Source organism: Spodoptera frugiperda, chromosome 20, assembly GCF_023101765.2.
Source record: "Spodoptera frugiperda isolate SF20-4 chromosome 20, AGI-APGP_CSIRO_Sfru_2.0, whole genome shotgun sequence".
Lineage (NCBI taxonomy): Eukaryota > Metazoa > Arthropoda > Insecta > Lepidoptera > Noctuidae > Spodoptera > Spodoptera frugiperda.
The window spans coordinates 8,145,223-8,166,245 of NC_064231.1; the positions used below are offsets into that span (position 1 = coordinate 8,145,223).

The 21,023-nt window shown below is 33.4% G+C and overlaps 4 protein-coding genes across 5 annotated transcripts in view; 2 read left to right on the forward strand and 2 right to left on the reverse strand.

Moving 5' to 3' along the window:
• Positions 1–716: 716 nt before the first annotated feature.
• LOC126911932 (NADH dehydrogenase [ubiquinone] 1 beta subcomplex subunit 7) lies at positions 717–2,074 on the reverse strand. The gene is made up of 3 exons (XM_050701292.1): positions 1,816–2,074; positions 1,326–1,494; positions 717–870 (listed from the first exon to the last, which is right to left on the reverse strand). Exons 1-3 carry the CDS (start codon positions 1,922–1,924, stop codon positions 792–794), a joined length of 357 nt encoding a protein of 118 aa, XP_050557249.1. The 5' UTR covers positions 1,925–2,074; the 3' UTR covers positions 717–791.
• Positions 2,075–2,507: 433 nt separating this feature from the next.
• On the forward strand, positions 2,508–5,857 carry LOC126911929 (serine/threonine-protein kinase Nek8-like). The gene is made up of 6 exons (XM_050701289.1): positions 2,508–2,761; positions 2,863–2,953; positions 3,205–3,375; positions 3,581–3,741; positions 4,068–4,218; positions 5,565–5,857. Exons 1-6 carry the CDS (start codon positions 2,688–2,690, stop codon positions 5,805–5,807), a joined length of 891 nt encoding a protein of 296 aa, XP_050557246.1. The 5' UTR covers positions 2,508–2,687; the 3' UTR covers positions 5,808–5,857.
• On the reverse strand, positions 5,847–8,163 carry LOC126911930 (U2 small nuclear ribonucleoprotein A'). Its single transcript, XM_050701290.1, has 6 exons — positions 7,951–8,163; positions 7,634–7,781; positions 7,186–7,350; positions 6,918–7,102; positions 6,606–6,755; positions 5,847–6,257 (listed from the first exon to the last, which is right to left on the reverse strand). The coding sequence occupies exons 1-6, from the start codon at positions 8,030–8,032 to the stop codon at positions 6,211–6,213; spliced, it is 777 nt and encodes a 258-aa protein (XP_050557247.1). The 5' UTR covers positions 8,033–8,163; the 3' UTR covers positions 5,847–6,210.
• An 8,803-nt stretch (positions 8,164–16,966) lies between these two features.
• LOC118280701 (cAMP-specific 3',5'-cyclic phosphodiesterase) overlaps positions 16,967–21,023 on the forward strand; it is a 548,393-nt gene continuing 544,336 nt past the window's right edge. For both annotated transcript variants that reach the window (XM_035601037.2, XM_050701297.1), the window contains exon 1: positions 16,967–17,314. The gene's annotated coding sequence lies outside the window, so the exon portion shown is untranslated. The remainder of the gene's footprint in view (positions 17,315–21,023) is intronic.

Genomic DNA, 21,023 nt, shown 5'->3' on the forward strand with positions numbered 1-21,023 from the left:
GGATGAAAAGTGTGGTCCAGAAGATCGTAGCTTTAAAAGTATTATTGAGAACATGAAAAAAATATCCTAAAAAAATTTTTATTTATCAAGGCTTAAAAGTTTTTTCGTAAATATAGATGGGCCATCTGTACTCATATGCAACATAATATTTGTATAACAACCAATTTTTTTTTTAATCATTCTCAGAATTGGTTTGTAGTTTTTAATTGAGTATTTACTAAAATTACTACTAAAAAATATACAAAAAAAAATGCTATTCCCGGCCGGTTTCACCAGTTCTTCTCTTGTTGATCGTAACGTGATGTTAAATGTTAATGCCTTCCTGGAGAAATCGACTACCCAGCACAAAAATATTCAATTCGAACCAGTAATTTGCCTTTAGGCAATAGTTTTTCTAATATTTTTTAGAGGGCAAAGCCAAGTCAGGTATAATATCATTTTAGGGGATGTAATTCGGGCAATATAAAAATCCGCAAGGCAGTAAATGCGTTAAGGCCCGATTATTTGTAAGTATTATGTGCGATGTACTGGCATATACATATCATCTATAACTGTAACAGAATAGATGTAGCATAAAAAATTAATGGTGCAATTATTGTAAATATTCTTTAATGCCCACTAAGAAATGTCATAAGTAAATAAATTACAATAATTTATTTAATCGATATTTATAAATTATTATTAAGAAAAAAGGGGCTTATAAACAAATAACAAAGTTGTTTTATATATTCTATTTACACAGTATTCATAGCAACACAATTTATCTACTGAACAAGATAGAAACATTTTATTTATGCAACACCAACAATGCGCTTTTCACGTAGTCTGAGACGCCGTTCACGCTCAAATTCCTTCATGCGGATCACATAACTGAAACAATAAAATAAGTCATTATCATGCCTTGAACAAACACATTTTTATAAATTTTCTGCTGTGATAGTCTCAAAATTTAAACAAAATTTTGTATAAGTGATCCAAAAAAATCTACAATCATGAAAATGTCAAGAAAAAGTTTTTATATAAAGACACATCAACATTGTTTAAAAAAAATAAACATTAGTGACCATAAAATAGCTATGACATGACAGGAGTCATCAAAATAATAAAGTCAATAAAAGTTTGAAGGAGAGGTCCAAATAATTAACTTTGTAGATCATTATTTAACACATTGTACATCCATTTACATTTTAGAATAAAAATGTTTTGGAGGATCTCTATAACTAAGTTCGACAAATGGTAAGGAATTGCTACATTTTTTCACACAGAATTTGCTATTATTAAGGAAATTAGTTTTAATTAATTATAAAATTAAATGAACAACATACTCATCCTTTTCACAGATTAGATAGGCATGTTTTTCATGAGCGCACTTATAGAGCAATGGCATGTTTTTATAGCGACAGGATTGATATTCCAACAAGTGATGCGCACAATAATCACGATACTTTACTGGTATCTTAGCTGATACTAGATCTTCTTCACGAGCAACCATTTCTGAAAAAAGATAATTAATTTATTGGACATTTTTGTCCTATTTTTTATTTATTTATGAGTAAACACTTGAAAATCATAATTTCTACAAAGTGTCTAATTAGAAATGGATATTAATCACAGAGAGAAGCCTTAGGAATAAGATTTCAATGTCATAAGTGGGTTAATACTTCCACTAGAAGATTTAGATCCAAATGAAAAGTTTGTTTTGGCCACAACATAACCTAAGCAGAAATTATGTAACTTACGTTCAAATGTAATTGAAAACATATAGCACTTAAGGATTCAAAAGAATAGTATATTTATGTTTATAGTGATCATTACCTCTTGGTTTTCTCTGGTAGTTAAAACCTGCTTGGGGATCAAATGTTGGTTTATCATCCATGTAAAGATCAACTTTACGGGCGTCGTAAGATCCCATCATTTGACCCATCTTTGCGACTTGGGTGTTTTTCTGTTCACTCAACTAATATTACGGCCTTTAGCAACTTCGGGCCTTTATTTATTTTAAAAGCCAGCTGAGCTAAGTAGAAAATCTTTCTACTCTATTTCGGAAGGTGTTACGGTGTTGCAAGTGTAAGAAACTTCCTTGTATTTGTAGATTTAAGAAATACTTTGCAATGAATATGAATATTTATTTTGTTGATGTTTAATGATATTTTTGCAATAATATTATAAATAATCACTTAAGTTTAATATTCATGTAGTGAGAATTAAGTTGGAAACAATAATGATGTTAGGCCGACGCATTGATGAGTAAACAAGGGTAAAACTGCAATATGCAGATGGAAACCCTGATTTTGACATCTAATCGACATGGCTTTTTGTATGAAAATAAATACCTACAAAGCAAGTCAAGACATAACGAATAGAAGGAAATGAGTATAACACTCTTAAATGTCTGAACATATTCTACATACACTTTTTTTGCTTTAAAAAAATATAATAAATAATTTTTATTTGCCATTGGGTATAACTAGATCGCTGATCAATTAATTTATAGTCTGTGGCAGTCTTAAACCTAGTCAATACGCGGGTATTTTGATTTTTACGAAACCATTTTTCTGTCGGTACCTGTTATTATAAAGTAAGACTTATAAGATAGAAACTTGACAAACGATGGACCTACGCTACGCAATGACTTGATTTTATGAATAATACTCTTAGACCAAAGTTTATAGCTTAAACAATATAAAATGGATTGCGTAACTAAAAGATTTAAAAATCACAATTTAAACGTTTTGAAAACTGTCGGGAAAGGAACTTACGGGTACGTACAGTATAATATTTTTTATAATATATGCGGTTGTAGTAATTGAGATGTTTTTCTATTAGTTCATAATATAACTCCTTTTTTGCTATTGTTTCCAGAAATGTATATTTATGTGAAAAGCGCGATACAGCAGAATTGACAATTGTGAAGGACATTGAATTAAACACTAAACTTCAGGATCATAAACAAGTGAGTAATCAAATTAACTTAGATAGATATACCTACTTATCCTGTTTCTGAATAAACATATTTTCACACTGTTTTGATTTCTGAGATAAGCGGAGACAGGCACGTCCAACGGTACCTATTTGAAGCGTTGCCGTTGGACGTAGCTGGACCTATTACCACCTATATAGACCCACTATCACCTAGCCTATTTAAGTAGGTATCTACTGCCTACCTTGGATCTTTTCATGTTGATATTTATCTTACTATTTCAGGACATAGCAAATGAAATAAAGATTTTATCTTTGTTGAATCACTCGAATATTATCAAGTTTTACGATTGTTATTACACTGGCAATCAAGTGATGATATCCATGGAATACGCCACTAGCGGGAATCTATCGGAATACATGTACCATAGATATCCAAATTTATTGCAACAACAGGTGAATATTAATATTAAGTTATAAACATAAAAACTTACTAACATACCTACTGTTGCTGCTGCTACCAACAAAACAGCGGCTAACCGCAACACCAGAGATGCATGTGAACTTGCATACGATGATCCTTTCCGGCTACGAAGGCTTATCAATACTTTTTTTATTTAGAAACTATTTCGTTGAATATTGTATTGTTTGAAAATTTCAGGAAATTCTTTTCTATTTCTGTCAAATTTTGTTGGGAGTAAATTACATCCACAGTCAGAAGATAATTCACAGAGATTTAAAAGCAGAGAATATCCTTTTGACTGGTAAAAATGGTGTTGTGGTAAAGATAGGCGATTTTGGCATTTCCAAAATGTTAGCAAGGTGAGTAGAATAGAACATGTAAGTAAACTAATATAACATCACGCTTTTTATTCCTCGATGTTGCACGTAGAGGTGTACACATTCAATACAACACTCACTAGTTATCTTGTGAGTTCTTTGTAATATTTCCATACACTTGGAGATATTTTTGAAATACCGATAATATAATTATACTTTACCTGACCCGAGTTCTGTTTAGCTGTTACATTTGACTTGCAATCACACGACCAACGAGGCAATGTAGTTTTATTTCCACCAAACCATATTAAAATTTACCTTTTCAGTCTTGTGTTATTCAATAATTACCTATATTTACTTTTTCTCAGTGCCAAGAAGACATCGACTGTAATAGGAACTCCTTATTATTTGGCTCCAGAATTATGTGAAGGCAAACCTTATTGTAATAAAAGCGATGTTTGGGCCTTAGGTTGCTTGCTTTATGAAATGTGCACACACAAGAGGGCTTTTGAAGCAGAGGTAATTTTATTCAATATTTTAATGTTTGGTACTTTGATCCCCCTAGAATTCTCCAGTTTTATGCATGTGTTAGAACAAACACAAAGGTAGAATTATGTAGATATATGAAATTCGTATGTATGGGAATCGAATCCTCGCCGCGGTATATTGCACCTTGCAACCATATCATCTATACCTAAGTATCTTATTCTCTCACTTTAGTCTGTACTGGGACTACTGACAGGATTTGTGCTGACCTCTACAGTTTTGTCATTGAACAAGTTTAAGTTTGAAAATGGCAGTTTGTCTATTGTTTTGAACAACCAATCCCATCCCGTCAATTTCGAGTTTATTTGACGTTTTGTTGATGGTGGTGTTAACAAAAAAACAATAACAATAGCTCAGCTGCCTCAACTCTGAATGCAAGTGCAGTCGTAGGAAGTTCGGGATAGATTATTGTATTGTACTTTGTGATTCCGTGAATTCCACAAAGAGAATTTGTAAAGAAATGGCATTCTCCATGTTCAGTGATATGAGTGATAGTGATGAAAGTTTATTTGAACATTATGAACTTCTAACTTGGTTATCCGACTTGCATGATAGCGAGAGCGACACCGATACTACGGGTAGTGAAGCCGATGAGACGGAAGAAGAAAGACCACGTGGTCGACCACCGCAGCAACCCACTAACGCGAATGAGGCTAAGATAGACACACAGAGTTTCTCGCCAGCGGATCGCGCGTTATGTATACGCGAATTTTACAAAAATGGTAGTTCTGCGACTATAGCGCGAGAAAAATTCTGTAATATTAGAGGATATCGTTATTTCTACCAGGCCCCAAGTATACTTACTATTCAGAAATGGGTGAAAACGTTTGAGGAGACCGGTTCGACAGAAAATGAGCCAAAAAGTGAACACCCAAGCTTAGTCAAAACTGAAACGAGCGTGCAACAGGTCAATCGGTCTGATGGTGATAAATCCAGTCGGGAGAGTGCAAGTGCTTTGTCCAAAGATAAATAGTTAGCTATATTTTATTGATGCAAGGAACTAGCTGGCCCATTCGCCAGACATGGATGTTCTATTATGTAGATTGAAATTTTTATGAAATTCTTAAAAGGTGTATAATTATTAACAAATAAGTTCAAATAACTAAACAATTCTCCAATAAAGACTTGTTTTAATAAAACCATAGTCCTATTATTAGATTTTCTACGGTTTCCCAATATCTACTAATTTTTCCTTGCTCTAAACCAGATAATGTCTGTTTTGTGTTTCGTATCTTGATATTAAAAGTACTATAAAGTGTCTTCTTTAGCTATAAATATTTTATCATTATGATAAAGTACACTTTTACTATACATTTCAGACGCTAGTGGGGCTAGTAAAAGCAATCACGAGTGGAAATGTGCATCCGATTGATTTGACAATATATGACCGAGGCATGCAGGATCTTGTAGACTCGATGCTGTCTGTCTTACCAGACAAAAGACCTTCTATCAAAGAACTAATGGGACGAATGGTGCTACTACCTGATATTTACACTGTTTATCTAGATGCTGGCAACGATGAACTATTATATTTAAAAGCAAGACAATTTGTAAAAATGTAATTAAGATGATTGTAATATAATAATAATGAAACAAATTACTAAATATGGAATCTTTGTTTTATTTGAAATAAAAAAAAAACAGTTGTAGTATGGAGTTCTTTTCAGGTAACATCGAAAAAAAAGGACATCTCGACATTTTGTACCTTGAACCTTCAAATCAAACTTAGCCTGGTTTGATTGTGAGTAAAATAGTATCTGTTCTTTCGCATAATAACCCTGGTTTTTGTGTAGTATCCATCTTAATAGCTAAATATAATTAAAAGGTAGTGTATAGAATGAACACTGTTCTTATCAGCTTAACGTAAACATAATCACACTTCTATGATTAAAGAAATAAGAAATTTTAATACAGAGCTGTAATATCTGTTCTTTACAGCCAAAATTAAATCTTTAGGTAACCTTCTTACTGGCCGTTTTGTTGATCAGTCTCCATCTCCTCTTCTTCATCTTCTGTAATGAAAATAATACAGAGAATGAATGTAATTTCAACATAACATCATACCAAATTATAACCATGGATTTTATCACCCCCTCCACTTTGCACCAGTTATAAGACTTATTCCCATGTAACTAGGTGGTGAGTCTATTATCATATAGCAGACAGAATACCTGATTCCGTATTATTACTGTGAATAAGTGAAACCTAAATAAGTAATACTGAACTTGGACCTGAGTATTACACCGCAGACATCATGTCACAGCAGCAGTGATTGCGGCCACATGTTGAGGTTATTTTTATTATAGAATAAACTTTAAATATAAGAAGAAAAGATTTTATAATAAGCAAGTAAGTCTTACGTTGGCCATTGCCCTGAGTTTGAGGTTGTAGTGGTTTCTGTCCAGGTATCTGGCCAGATTGCAGCATTCTTGTCAACCTTTCCACCTCTTGTAGAGAAGAGGCATTCTTAATGGCTTCACGAATCTTATGGATTTCTTGTGGGGTAAGATCTGAAAATAGGCACGGGAAGGAAATTATTATAAATTCAAAATTTAGAGTAGGTAAGATGGAAATAAGTAAAAGGTGGATAAAAATAAAAAATTACACCGACATGGAAGTTTTTGGTGCATTGGAATGAACATATTATTATGACTTATATATTTATAACTTACTTGTAACTTTAGGATCAGGCATATTGCCTCCAGGCACAAATGTCTTGGCTTTCCTTGTAATTTCCTTCTGCATCTCTTTTCCTTTTTTACTTTTGAACAAAGCATTAGCTTCATCTCTCTCTTTTTGTTTAATTTTTCTAAAATCTAACAATCTGAGCTCTGGGAACTTAAATGCCACATATGCTCTGAAAACAAATATATAAGTTATGAGATAGTTGAATCTTTTTTATAATTTTTGGTATATCAATTTCAATAATATGATATTTACCTGTAATGCTGTTTGTTTGATACTGGATTGTGCATTAATGACAGTGTCCTCAGTTTGGGCAGTGTGGTTAGAGGGTCCAAATCACCTAATTCTGTAATATTGTTGTTGGTCAATATTAGGCTTTCTAAGTTAGGTATGTATTGCTCTAAATTTTCACCAATCCTCCTGTAACATTTAATTATTAAAGAAAATTTATGAAACACCTTATAATTTGTATTTAAAGCAGGGAATTTATTCAACAGATATGCCTGGCAGAGTTTGCTACAATAGGTCTGTATAATGTCGGTAATGTATTAAGTAACTACGTACAGATCTATAGTAAAGAATCAGGCAGGTCTACTGACTTCGTTGATATGAATCTTATGAATTCAGTGGTAGAAATAAGGTACAGATCTTTGGATGTGTAGCTTTTTTTAAGAAGATCTAATAAGATGGCTATAATACTTACACAATTCTGTTGTTATTCAACAACAGGCATTTTATCCTTTTCAATAATGGAAATCCATCGAGTTTCCTGATATCATTGTCTGAGAAGTCAATGGTGTCAAACTGATCTAGCGTCGCACCCATATTTTCAATTTGCGGTATTTTGTAACCTGTAAGAAGAGGCGGGAATGCAAGGATTATAAACATAAGAAGTATACAGTAAGTAGTTTAATGAAGAAATATAGGATTTTATGTAGTAGTACATTTTACATTACGCAATTATCGGGTAGTAGTAATATAACGGCAAGATTTTTGTTAAACCATCGAAAAGTTACTAACCTCTAAGATCTAACTCTCGATCTCGACATGGATTCATGTACTGCATAGAGTTTTGTATCAACTCTGTTGTTAGTTTCACCATTTTGAATTAGTTTGAAACAAGCAAACAAGGATTACACTAGTACTTTTATCACTATTACAAATCACGAGAATTATTATTTTCGTAGCGTTGCTTCGCGTCGCGTTGATTTGATTTGGCAAGTTGTCATTGTCAATTTGACACATACTAGATGTTGCCATATCACATAAATGGATAACTTTAAAAAAATAATAATCACTTTTATTTTCATAAAATAATTATGATGTGATGAAATTACAATAATTAAATATCAATAAAGAATGCCCTAACTCTTTCATTTGAATGGTCTTTTGATTGTGTAGAGGCTGAGTTACCAGCTGCAGTTCAATGTGATAGGATAACAGGTTCCATTTTCACGCGGCAAAAATTGTTTTTGTTATCTGAAAAAAGTTTTTTCTTCTCTGGGTGTCATGGTTGGTGTGTAAATGTTATATTATATTTCACTTGGAAGAGTCATGCTTCTGCAGAAATGTAAGGCATGACTCGAAGATGAATTGCACGATGCCCATGTTCTGCTTTTGGAATCCAAAAGCAGAACATTTATGGTTATTGTAAAACTAAGTATGGTTATTTAAAACTAAGCAATCCAAAATTTGGATTGCTTAGTTTTACAATAACTTACTTCTTAACAAAATATTTTTTAACATCAACTTTTTAAACACACTGTAGGTATAAAAAAATTACCTGTACTTATTTTTTTTTTATGTAGACTTATAATAGTGTGTTAGATACTTACTTTTTACACGTGATAAATTCATACACATTCATAACTTTGTTGATCAAAAAAGTATTAATACAATTTTGCGTAGGCAGTTGAACGTTGCACCTGGCGTCCGTTAAAATATTATGAATGTCTGACTTGCTGGAACAATAAATATTCAATGTATTTTACTTTTCACGGAATTCGTTTTATACGATGTTCAGATTGAATAGGTATGAGGTACAGTCATGTTTTTCCTTGAATAATGTTTTTTTTTTTTTATAAAAATGTTGCAATAATCATCATTATCATCTTGCCTAATAATCAGCCACAAGAATCGTAAGATCTGCATTGGCCATAACCACAATCCCTAGAAATATTACAATGGTTTTTAGATAGGTACCTAATTCAAACAAACATTATAAATAGCTCTAATTAAAGCTAAAGGTAGGTAACATAGGTACCTACTTTAAATTAGGTACATGGCTGCTTTAGTCCACCCAAATCTATATTTGGGCACTTAGTTTGATCCATAAATAAATTATTCATTGTAGGTAATATGAAATTATGACGTCAAAACGATCGAGACGAAATCTTGTAAAATCAGCGAAATCTTGTTCCTAAAATCAGTTCAAGTGCTTAGAAGAAATATAGACGTAATAAAGAAATTCATATACAGATATAAATTTAGCCAATAAACACAAAATCACGCCTGTTCGGCCGTCGAGTTAAGTGGGTGTATTTTATATCCTCTTTATTGTAAGCAATAGAAAAGAATATTGCAATTTTTGACGTAAGAAGTCGGTACCTATTTATAACACCGTTAGCTCTAATTTATAGGAAAGATCTTAAATGTAGGAAGTACCTAGATAGGTACCTATTACAGTAGTAGTAGGCAGATATAGATACCTAATAGGTAGATATATAGGTACTCATATTTCGGTAACTAAGTTTATCTAAGTAATAATGCTTTCAGAATTTTGAAATGAAAAAGAAATTATCGTAACCAGGTCTAAACTAGTACTGGTATATCTGGTACCTTAAGTAAAAATTGACTTCAAGACATTTGAATTCAGAATTGTATGAAAACGTACCTTATTTTCCAGAATAGGGTACCTTGGCCAGTAAAAAAACAAACAAAAAGAAAAAAAGTAATCTGAGAGCCTGCCAAAAAATTGTGACCTAGATATTAAAATTCTATTTTAAAGCAAAATAAGTAAACAGGATTAGCAGTAAATGGAAACAACCGCCGTAATTTACCGCGGAAAAACGTGAAGACCTTTACCAGACCAACGTTCATAAGGATTTACGCTTCAATTTAAAATGGTCTCACACTTTTTACTGCGTCGTAAAGAAGTTATAAAAATAAACCTGTATTAAATGGTATAGAAATCCCACAGTTGGGAACCAATGAAATACATTATGAAGTGAAATTGCTGACTTAAGGAGGCTAAAGATCTGTTGATCCTAAAATTCAGTTTTGGTTCTGGGGCCATAAAATAATAATGGTATTTTTCCAGGAAGATATTTTTGTCATGATTTATCCCAAAGACGCAGTTTTTATAGTAAGTAGATTAGTATTTAGGTATCTTTTAAAAATGTAAGTATTAGTTTGTATTATAATACCTATACCTACCTACCAATCACTTTAATTATCATTTCCCCGTACGTTCCCTTTAACCTATAATAAATAGGTAATCACCAAATAATTTCTCATCAAACCTCTCACTCCATTTACAAACATACTAACATGTATAAAAAAACGAATGAAGCAACATAATCTCCGACATTACTTCCCCAATCACGAAGTATTTTCCGGCGCCGAATTCGAGACATTACTTGTCGAAATTCGGCCTCAGAAAATAAAAGGAGGTAGGATTAATCTCATTACTCCGCTAGACTGGGACTTTTATTTAAAGATATTTATGTACCAAGTCTCATTCTTAGAGATTAGTACCCAACAAACATTATGGCTGCAAATAGAGCTTACTTTAGAACCTAAAGTGTTATGAAGGTAGAATAGTAGCTGCAATTATAGATTCAGGCGCCAAAAGAGTGTTAGTACGCAGTAACAAAGCAGGTTTATAAGACAAATATGGAGGTTAAACTCAATTCATTACATAAGACCAAAGCTTCTGTGTTATAGCTTTGAGCGAATTTTACGAATGCTAAGTAAATATAACAACTACAAAAAAATAAACATCTAAAACGAGCAACGATAAAATGCAGTCGTCTGGTAGCAACTGTACAGTACACCTACCTACGTTTATATAAGTACACTAGCGGTAAAATTTAACGAACCATGTTTGGTCTGAATGTGGTTCCGTTCAAGCACTCATGGCATTCCACAAAATTGTTTTCTGAAAGCCAAGCGTCTAAATAGCCGGAATAGTTTATTCTAAAAATATTCACAATGGAAAACACTATAGCAGTATGACGTTACTCAAACGCAACATACCACGTATTAACGGAAAACTTTCATAAATATTTTGGCGATTCTCTTTTATAACTTCACAAGCTTGAAATAGCGTTGTGAATTATGCCATAGTTGAAATCTTACAAGGTGAAAACATTATGGTGCAAACTGTAATCTGTTTGATCTGCTTAGGTATTGGAAGGTGTAAATCAGTCAATCAGTTTGTTACTCTTATTTTTATGACTTCTTTGCGGATACGGCTCTATTTTCCTTGTTTTAGAACGTTAAAGATTATTTTTTTGCAAAATATGTTATACTTATTTACTTATATGTATTCAAATCATTAAAATCTTTTTACATTATGGCAAATAAATATCCCGACACAAAAAAAACAATTTAGCACTCGTTATATGAATGTGATGTCACAATACCTATACACGTACCTAGTTGGATGGATGTCGGAGTACATAGAAGTACCTAATTTCTGGAATATTCCAAATAAAAGCAAAAATATAAAACTTCGTCATTAGAAATCTGCTTTGATTTTGGCTAAAAGTTTTGATGATAAGGTTTACCAAGCAAAACAAAGTTAATTCAATTCAAACATTCAGCTACCAATATCAATTCCTGTAACTACAGACTAGGATTAGACGCGAATGTAGGATTAAGTATAAACTAATTCAAACTTCCTCGTGTTGGGTCTTCCGTATGTAGATTGAATGAATGTATCGAATAGCTAGTGAGACTTACGTGTTATTGTGTGGATAGATAGGTACAAGTTCACGTAGTTTTGCGTAGGGTACGTATTATTATTAGCATCTTGATTGAAAATAATATTTTCACTTCCATGCAAGATTGCAAAAGTCCGTTCGTTTCAGTTTTTTAACTTGTTTAGTTTTTAAACAAATATTATTTTGCTTATACATAGTTATCTGTAGTTAACACAGTTCTTTTGTTACACTTAGTACAAAATAAATATCAAGGTGACATAAAATTAGTTTTGTACACATGACTCAAGATGAACCAAGACATAAATTAGTTTAGGCATCCTATGAACCAAGACTTATCACATTCCATAACTCAAAAGTTTGTCTAAAAATTCTAGTTAAAACCCAATAAAACTATAAATATCTTTGCTATCTCTTTTATCCCGTCTGTACTTTACCGTGAAAATATGTCCAAATAAAATCCATGATTGTATCACTTCGTAGACGCCATGTTTTTATTGCGTTAAAAGGACACGCTGTGTGACAATAAATGAAGACTGTCAGGTGAAAGTAAACAGACAAAGTTGTTTATTTTGACTCTTGAGCCTCCTCGTTGTTCGTGTTTGGATCTGACACATCAATTTAGGTGATATTTTTCCTGTAAAATTAATTATTAAGCGTTGATTTTGATGTTGGATAGTAAACTAAATTAAATAGGGGTGTTAGAATACGTTTTCTTAACGTTTGAAAGCTCTGTCGGTACACATTGTTTATAATTATTTTATTAGTAACTTATTGGTCGAGGGAGCAAGAAAAGGCGACTGTCCAGTAAGGTGTCTCGGACTCGATTCCCGAGCAATAGATTTTTGAAGCTAACAAGGAAAATCCATAATCAATCGGTGTTAACAACGTTGGTTTTCAACACTAATTTCAGTTTAGTGCCAATTGCTAGCAAACAAAAGGGCATTCAGTGTCGCAGTAATTTCAGTCCCTCAGAGAAGATTAGTGCAAATTCCGAACTCTGGTAATGGGTTTCGTGTTGCAAATCGGGGAACTATTGGGACAGTTTAGAAGTACGCCGTATAAACAGACAGGACGCAGGTATACCATGGTTCAGATAATTAAGCTGAGTTTAGACCGTATTGTTAACAGCTTTGTTTGTTAATTCATTCCTGAGGGTTCATTTTTATGCTATGGTGGTCTTGCTATGGTGGAGTCTAATATGAATTTAATTTCTAAGCTATTTACATGTAGATGTAATTATTACTAAAAGATTTTACTTTAGGCAGTTGTCCCACCGGCAACGATGAACGAGTAACGAGTAGAGCTAGAACTAGCAACGAGTTAAGCGAGACGTTTAGTGTGTAGTTCTGATATTTGTGTAGCTCGGCTATAAACGAGTGTGCGAGTGAGGCGGGCGATACTCGCACTACGATACGCACTGTAGAGAAATGACCACTGGTTGCTCGCTCGGCTTTTGTTTTAATCGCTTGGCGAGTGTCGCCGAGCGATGTTATCTTTCATAGCTCTTGTCGCTCAGCGACAAACTAGTGAAGCGAGCACTCGCCGGCAGTGTGAACAGTCAGCGATCAACTATTTTATATGCATCTCTTTTAGTTTACACGGAAAGTATATCTATTGTAGTTTCTTTACGAGAAAATAGCCGATATAGTCGTTCACTCGCCGTTGGTGGGACACTGCCTTACTAAAAGATTTACACAATATTTTTGGTTTACACCATATTTCCAATTGCTTACGATGTTGCAATATAAATGAGATGGAATTCCGAACTTACAAATATCAGTAAATAATCAAAAGAAAATTCACTCAATACTCGTCCGCTATCTAAGATCGTTTCAGCCAATATTCAAAGATGAAGTAAATGAAAGTATTCAGGATTTTTTATTCCGTAGCTACGAAGGAAACTCCCGAGGGTTAAGTTCGTTTATCCAAATAAATTCTTATGCCCGTGGAAGGTTAATTAATAGAGTCGTTAATGAAAATGCTCCGGATACCTTCAAATCGCTTTTTGTCAAATATTTGTGCTTTTAATTTATGCGTTCGTTATTTTAACGAGTGCCAATTTACATTCAGAGTACCTATGTTTGTATATTTAAATTTGGAAACCGTTAATGTCACGTCTTAAAGGGAGTTAATGATGTGGTTTAAAAAAAGGACACTTCTTTTTCATAGCGTAGACTTAAATTTTTTCTTTATAATGTTTATGATCTTAAAATTTTTATTGGTTTAGACTCTTATGAATGATTACGAAGATACTATATGAAATATATAAAAATATTTCATATAGTATCTTCATTATAAATTTCATATATGTAGTATCTATATGAAATATTAAAATTTTTCATGTAGTATCTTCGTAATCATTAATCTTTGTAGGTTATTTGATGTGTCAGAAGAAAATGGAACGATGAGTACAATATTTGTTTTTTTAGCGTTGATAACTCTGCATTTGGCCACCATCCCGGATTACTATAATCCTTACCATTTTTTAAGGACAACATTGTGATGTTTAACTTCTTACTTTATTAAAGATTGCAGTTCTAAAGACGGGTTTCCACAATGCAGTTATTTATTCAAGATGCAACCTCTTAATTAGATATGTAAATGACACGATGTGTACTAGTGAGAGTCTACGTTTGTTTCGGTATAATCTTTACCATTTTTACAAGCAACACGGCGAGAACTAACGATGTATAAATTAGAAGATTAAGTATATACTTAATCTTTAACACTAAATAAAGGTCGTTATATCTAATGAGAATAATTAAGCTGGAAGACGTCAAATTCTGAAGCCTCCCTTTTAAGAGGAGCTTGGCTATAATCTCTACGCTTGGGTGGCGGTTTGGTGATCGCGATTAAGGTAAGCGTCCACAGGCCCGCATCGTACGCATCGCACGCGTATAGAAACTCCACTGATCCGTATCGTACGGACCGCATCATAGGCAATGCCTACATGCGATGCGTACTGATGACGTCATAAGGAATGCGTGCGATGCGTACGATGCGGGTCTGTGGACGCTTATCTTAAGGTGTCTAAACCTTAGATCATGCTGCTGCACATTTATAGGTGGTTAATACTTGGGCCTAATAAAAATTAGTTTCTATTGTCTTGTTAATAGTTCACACTCTACATAGATCGGAACTTGCTAATACGACGGACCTCTACCATCTACCACCCAATTATTAGGCGATAAAATATATTATTCCATCCCCATAACTCAGTTTATGATGATAAAGCTGTATAATTAATAGGCATGTTTGGCAATTATTGTTGACTACCATAAAAATGGGAAATCAATAAAATATGTAGATATACTTCAAATATTAATAGTAGATAGTATCAGCTGATAGTATTATACTTTTTAACACATTAAACGCCATAGGGGCAAAAATTACCGGCGCTAGCGGAGGGTTTGCCTTCAACAGATTTTTGTTGGCAGTCAAAGTATTAACTATATTAACTGAAACTGAATTGTATAAGAAAGTAAATCCTTTTGTTATATACTAGACAATACATTCAAATTCCTGGCTGACAAGTTATTCTCCGAACGATAAAGACTACGTGAAATGAAAACTAAAAAAAGAAAATTACGAGAAATGTCCGCCGTACAAACCAGTACTAAATAAATCCATCAATGATGTTCTAATCCGTTTACATGAGCTAAGATTTTATCGCCCACTATTTTTATATCTATGGCAGACTTGGAATTGTATGACGCTGACAATGTTTGGTCATAAATATAAAACGCCAAGTGTCATATTAAGCAGCGTCATTTCGGCATGGTCTGGCATGAAGATGACCCACATAGCGTCAGTTGTGTTTTGGACGGATACTCAGATAGTTTATGCAATACATATTATACACTATAGCTTGTACTCAAGCTGACAGAATGTCGAATTTCATAGAGGAATTTAACGTCACGCCTTTTATCCCCAAAGGGGTAGGCAGAGGCTGCTATTCAATGTATACCCATTTTCCACCATTTGTGTTTTAAGTCTCATGTAATAGGGGGTGAGCCTATTGCCACGTACTGGGCACAATTCCAGACTCCGTGCTATTACTGCGATATTTTCGAAAAACCGAAAAAGCCCAGTAACACTTTGCCCGACCCGGGAATCGAACCCCTTGTCTGGCAGTCGCAACTGCGACCACTCCATGTATTCATATTAATTTCATAGTGGCGAAGAACATTGCATTTGTCACCACATCCTTCCTATTGGGTGTCGTAGAAGCCGACTAAGGGATATTTAAATAAAGACTAGAAAGCAGAGCTCTCGGATAAACGTATACTTTTCAAACTGCAATCTGCAATTCAAATAGTCCTATGTATACAATACATAATTATGTAGATGGAAGCCTTTTATTCAGCAGTGTTAATATTGATACCATGTTTGAGTGGAAATGTAAAAAAAATAAGCAGCTACTTTATAACATGACTTCTAGTTAAGAAGCTATTTTTGTTGAGTTAATGAAGTCTTCTACGATGTAAAAGAACGTTGCAAGCTCCACGTCAGCAGCACGCGTTCACAGAAGAGAAGTGGACATGTTGATTAAAAATAAAAAAAATATATGCATAAACCCGCTCAAGCTCAACACTGCACTTTGATCAAAGTAATATATGAACACAACTATAATCTTGTATCTCGAATATCTAATTAAACTGTCTTCGATGTCACAAGATAGTTTAAAGGGTACCTGTTTAATTAAAATGTAATTTAAACTCTACAATTTATTCGTTTCTACAACATTTAATTTATTAAACGTCGACTGAAAGATATTATAAATTCAGTAGTAGTAATACATTACTTTGTTGCGTATACCTACTTAACTATATGTATATGTTGGGCACACTATTCATGTTGATATCATCGTACATTGTACTAAACAAGTTCAAGAGAAGTCGAGCCCGCGATAACAAAAGCACGGCTATTATGCAGTCATATATGTGATAGTTATCAGCGATTGTTGTGATAAGTCGACACGCTATACTACGGTACGGTTGTTTACAGACGCGACCCGTCACAATGACTTTATATTATACGTATAGAGGTGGTTTTAGGCGAACGTAGCTCGTAGTCGTAGCTTGTAAGCCAGTCGCGTTCCGCATGCCGTTCAGACCCCACGCCCTACGCGCACTCCACACGCTACGAGCTACGCCGTAGCACGTCCCGGTTTCGTAGCACTTTCGTAAACCTTTTAAAACAACTAGCTTTGGTGTAAGTTATTTTACTATAGTTCTTCAGTGAAGTTTCACAGTATATAGTTCTAAGAAATCTGTTTAAAACAATTAAAAAATCGTTTTCGTATTTCAGTGGTAAATATTTAAAGTTTTAAGTAAATAAAAATATCGAATATTGGATCTAGTTTTAGTTTGTATGGTGAATGTGACTAGTGTGTGTTCTGTGTTTAACTTTATAGCTTTTTAAATATTTTAGTATTGGTGAGTATGATAATATTTATATACCTACATAGTATAAGGATATGCATTGTAATATCTTCTTGAAAGTGAATTAGCATATTTTCATTAGGTGCTGACATAGATTGCCGTATCTTCAGAGTAATAAATTACTTGTGTAATTTTATCACATTAATCAACACTGTTTTGCCTTGGTACACAAGGCAAATATTTTTTGTTTTATTGCAACTACTGATATAATAAATGTTTATATTACATTAAAAGTATTTATGTATTAAGAATTTGCGATGATAAGCAAGGTTTAATAATTTTGTAGCAAAAGAAATTCGAACTTTATCGATACGTAATTGGGACTTCGGAAGTGGAATTATCTTACCGAAAAATATTCATTATTTTCCAAATGTTTGCCATAGAATCTGTTTGGGAATCCAATATTGTTTGTCAAACAAATTACTTGAACCAATAAAGCTATCCATCATGATGTGAAACTAATTCGCTTTTGCAAAATAATATTGCAAACGGTGGGTGTTGGTGTCCCAATATATCAATTTATCTCATAACTTTACGGTTGCTTTTTTCTTATTATACTATCTAATAAGAGAATACGATCAATCAAGCTGTGATAGGTTAATTCACACTGCGGTTTGGACACAATTTTTTGTTTTATTAAAACACACTTTTTATAAAGTTCGGGCAGGAAAATTGGGACGCTATTGTTTACCTATTCATAGACCGTGATTGTTATTTTTTTCGTGTCTTATTTTTTGTAGAATGACAGCTCATCACAATATAAATTGAATTTCGAACACATAACCAGCCAGTATTCTTAAAAAAACAATTGAACTCTAATGCCAAATTAAATATGCATATTTTCTTTTTTTTTATCTAAAACTCTTTGATCCGTACATCACGATTTCATCACGTTACTTCGCTTTGATTAGAAGGGAACCCTCTTCAATTCTAAAATGGATCCCGAAAAAACACGTGCGCAAAAATGTAAACAATAACACACGAATGTGATAAAATATTCACTGTTTACATACGAGTTTATCAGTAACACGATAAATTCAGACTAACGTACAATGTAATAATAATGATTGTTATTTATTTTCTAAAAGGTGCTTACCCACTTATAAAGCTTAAAAACAAAACCGGGACTTTAATTATGAGTTACAGCCGTAAAAAGTGCTCAGTTTCATACAATTTATAAGTCATTAATTTGCGAAAACGTAATAATTTGGAATATCTTCATAATTCGGACGGTTTCCTGCTATAATGTTTCAGGAAACTTATGTAATTATCTTTGGAAGAAACTTTCTGTGGACAAAGGTGTGGGCAGAGTAATATAGACTTTCGTGAGAAGTAATATTATCTGTCCTTACACTGGACTAGATGTAGGTCAGAGATTCCTTCAAACATAAATCAAGTTTTTGGTTATTTTCTCGCCCGGGATAAATCCCTGTTTCATTTTATTTTTCTCTTATATAAATCAGGCTGTTTTTTCTTACTTCGTTTAGTTTAGTTATGTTGGACGCTTGTGTCAATAGAAGAGGAAAAAAGAAGTGTAAAATAAAACAAATACGATATTTGTAATACAATCACTTAGTGGTCTCAGGTTATCGAAGCCTTGGGAAACAGTAATAGAGTGTTTTGTGAAGTACGAATAACGCATGTTGTTTTGGATATTATAAAGATATTTATTTTGGAGCATCGTCCTAAATGAAATCGTGCGATTAGTCTATCTGAGTACGTTAAAGCAGCAGATAAACATTATTGAAAAATTAAAAACAAATTAAACATTTTCGAATTTATTTTACTACTGAAAATAAAGATTAAATTCATTTACCAATTGTCCTCACCTAGTTTAAACAAAAATGTTCGTGAAACTCATTATATTACTAATATCACTATACGTAACGCAAGTTCGTGAACCCTTAGTACTACGCACAAGTTGTTTGATAACAAAGGTATTAATATCAAATATTGATCCTTACAACATTGTTTGAGAACTTCTGTCTACAAATTCTGTGGATAAAGTGACAAATTGCTTCCCATTTAGCTTTGAATTAGGAAGAGATAGAAATTTTCGAGTCCAGCGTACCCAAGATGAGGGGGTAATGAATGGCTCCATATAAATAAGATGCAAGAGATAAGGGTAGCTAGAATAGGTTGGTTAACGGCCCGATTGAACACGCATTTGAGTATTTCAAGTGTAATGCGTTTAGTAAAGTTTTCGAGGCACGGATTGTTAACGCAGAGAGGTAACCATACGTACCTACGTGCGACCTACTTCGTACTATTTGTAGGGTGTGTAATGGTGTTCGATTTTCATTTGTTCCCCTACCTAGACAGTTTGTGGGGACGCGTTTGTTTGGCAACGTACAACAAACGAGTGTTTTTGTTCATTCTACCGACTACTTACATAAGTCATACGATACTAAAATGTTGTAGTAAAAATTTATAGCATCACGTGTTGGCTCACATGTATCGCTACCCGAAATGTACTGTCGAGAATTTAGAGTTTTATTGCTTTGTAATGATAAAGTATTTTTAAAATTTCCGTTGCATGTTATCAAAGATTTCATAAAATATTATTTCGTCATTTACGATACCTAACTGATTCCGAATGAAGTATCTATTTATTAGCACCTATTTACTTATACTTATTTCTTTTTGTATACAAGGAAAATACTATTGAAGGTACAGTCTTTTATTCAGTTTCAGACAGTGCGGCTTCGAATTAGAGTAAAAGGTACCACTTTATTCCTCTCAATACCGCGAGTGTCATCACGATTTTGACAAAATGGGATGAATCCAATGTTTTCGGGTGCGAAAAAACCATTTAGCTAAAGAACCAACCACGTTGATATTTTCCGGTCACACTTCCATTTTCCCGAATTGCTCTATTAAATGTACAAAAGCTGTCAATTCAATTTATGGCGTTACGTTCTTTCATTTTATATTTTAAAAATGATTTGTGATATTTCGTATCCGTAAATTCAAAACACGTGTTCTTTTCAAATAATTCATCGAAGCGAATGTTTTGTGACAATGCACCGACACACGTACACCTTAACATATAACAGCAAAGCTTTTAAAATTTCACTTTGTTCTCTATATAATATATGGCTTTTATTGAATTGTTCGTCAAAAGGCTCACAAAGCATTGAAAAATTTACTCACTCGGGTATAGTGGCTGCGAATTAAGTTTAGATTATATCGATATTTCTGCACCAGCCAAAGTCGGTAAGTCAGAACAGTGTAAAAATGAATAGGTATACCAAAGTGAGTTGAGCGAACGAAGTTATTCGCTCCAGTGACGTTCAAAGTAAGTTTGGGGCTATATTATTTGCATCGTAATCTTTATTCACTAAACAGTGGCAGACCTTTCGTAATATCTCTGACGTTTAAGGTGACTCATCACAATGAACTTAGGAACATCGAAAGTAAACAAATCTCTTTAAGATTTTTACGATACATACGTACAAATAACAACGTGTAACAATAACGCTACATGAAAGGAATCCGTGTTATTGTGTTATCGCTATATAAATTTAAAGGAAGGCCTTGCGAATTGGGAGCATGGACGCAATTTATTTTCAAGATGTCTGATGAACGTGGAGAAAAGTAGAATACGATTTCGAGATTATAAATCTATTAGCAACGTCATTATATCTCAGTTTGGAGGTACGTGATGTTTTGTGCTGTGTTACGAGTATTGTTATATCGAAAC

Excerpts from the sequence above, each read along its gene's own strand:
- LOC126911932 (XM_050701292.1), bottom strand. The coding sequence starts at position 1,924 with ATGGGTCAAATGATGGGATCTTACGACGCCCGTAAAGTTGATCTTTAC. Across the intron at positions 1,495-1,815 it reads CTACCAGAGAAAACCAAGAG|AAATGGTTGCTCGTGAAGAA; the intron begins GTAATGATCACT and ends ATCTTTTTTCAG. Across the intron at positions 871-1,325 it reads CTAATCTGTGAAAAGGATGA|TTATGTGATCCGCATGAAGG; the intron begins GTATGTTGTTCA and ends TTATTGTTTCAG.
- LOC126911929 (XM_050701289.1), top strand. The coding sequence starts at position 2,688 with ATGGATTGCGTAACTAAAAGATTTAAAAATCACAATTTAAACGTTTTG. Across the intron at positions 2,954-3,204 it reads AACTTCAGGATCATAAACAA|GACATAGCAAATGAAATAAA; the intron begins GTGAGTAATCAA and ends TTACTATTTCAG. Across the intron at positions 4,219-5,564 it reads AGAGGGCTTTTGAAGCAGAG|ACGCTAGTGGGGCTAGTAAA; the intron begins GTAATTTTATTC and ends TATACATTTCAG.
- LOC126911930 (XM_050701290.1), bottom strand. The coding sequence starts at position 8,032 with ATGGTGAAACTAACAACAGAGTTGATACAAAACTCTATGCAGTACATG. Across the intron at positions 7,351-7,633 it reads TTGAATAACAACAGAATTGT|GAGGATTGGTGAAAATTTAG; the intron begins GTAAGTATTATA and ends TAAATGTTACAG. Across the intron at positions 6,756-6,917 it reads GCCTGATCCTAAAGTTACAA|ATCTTACCCCACAAGAAATC; the intron begins GTAAGTTATAAA and ends GCCTATTTTCAG.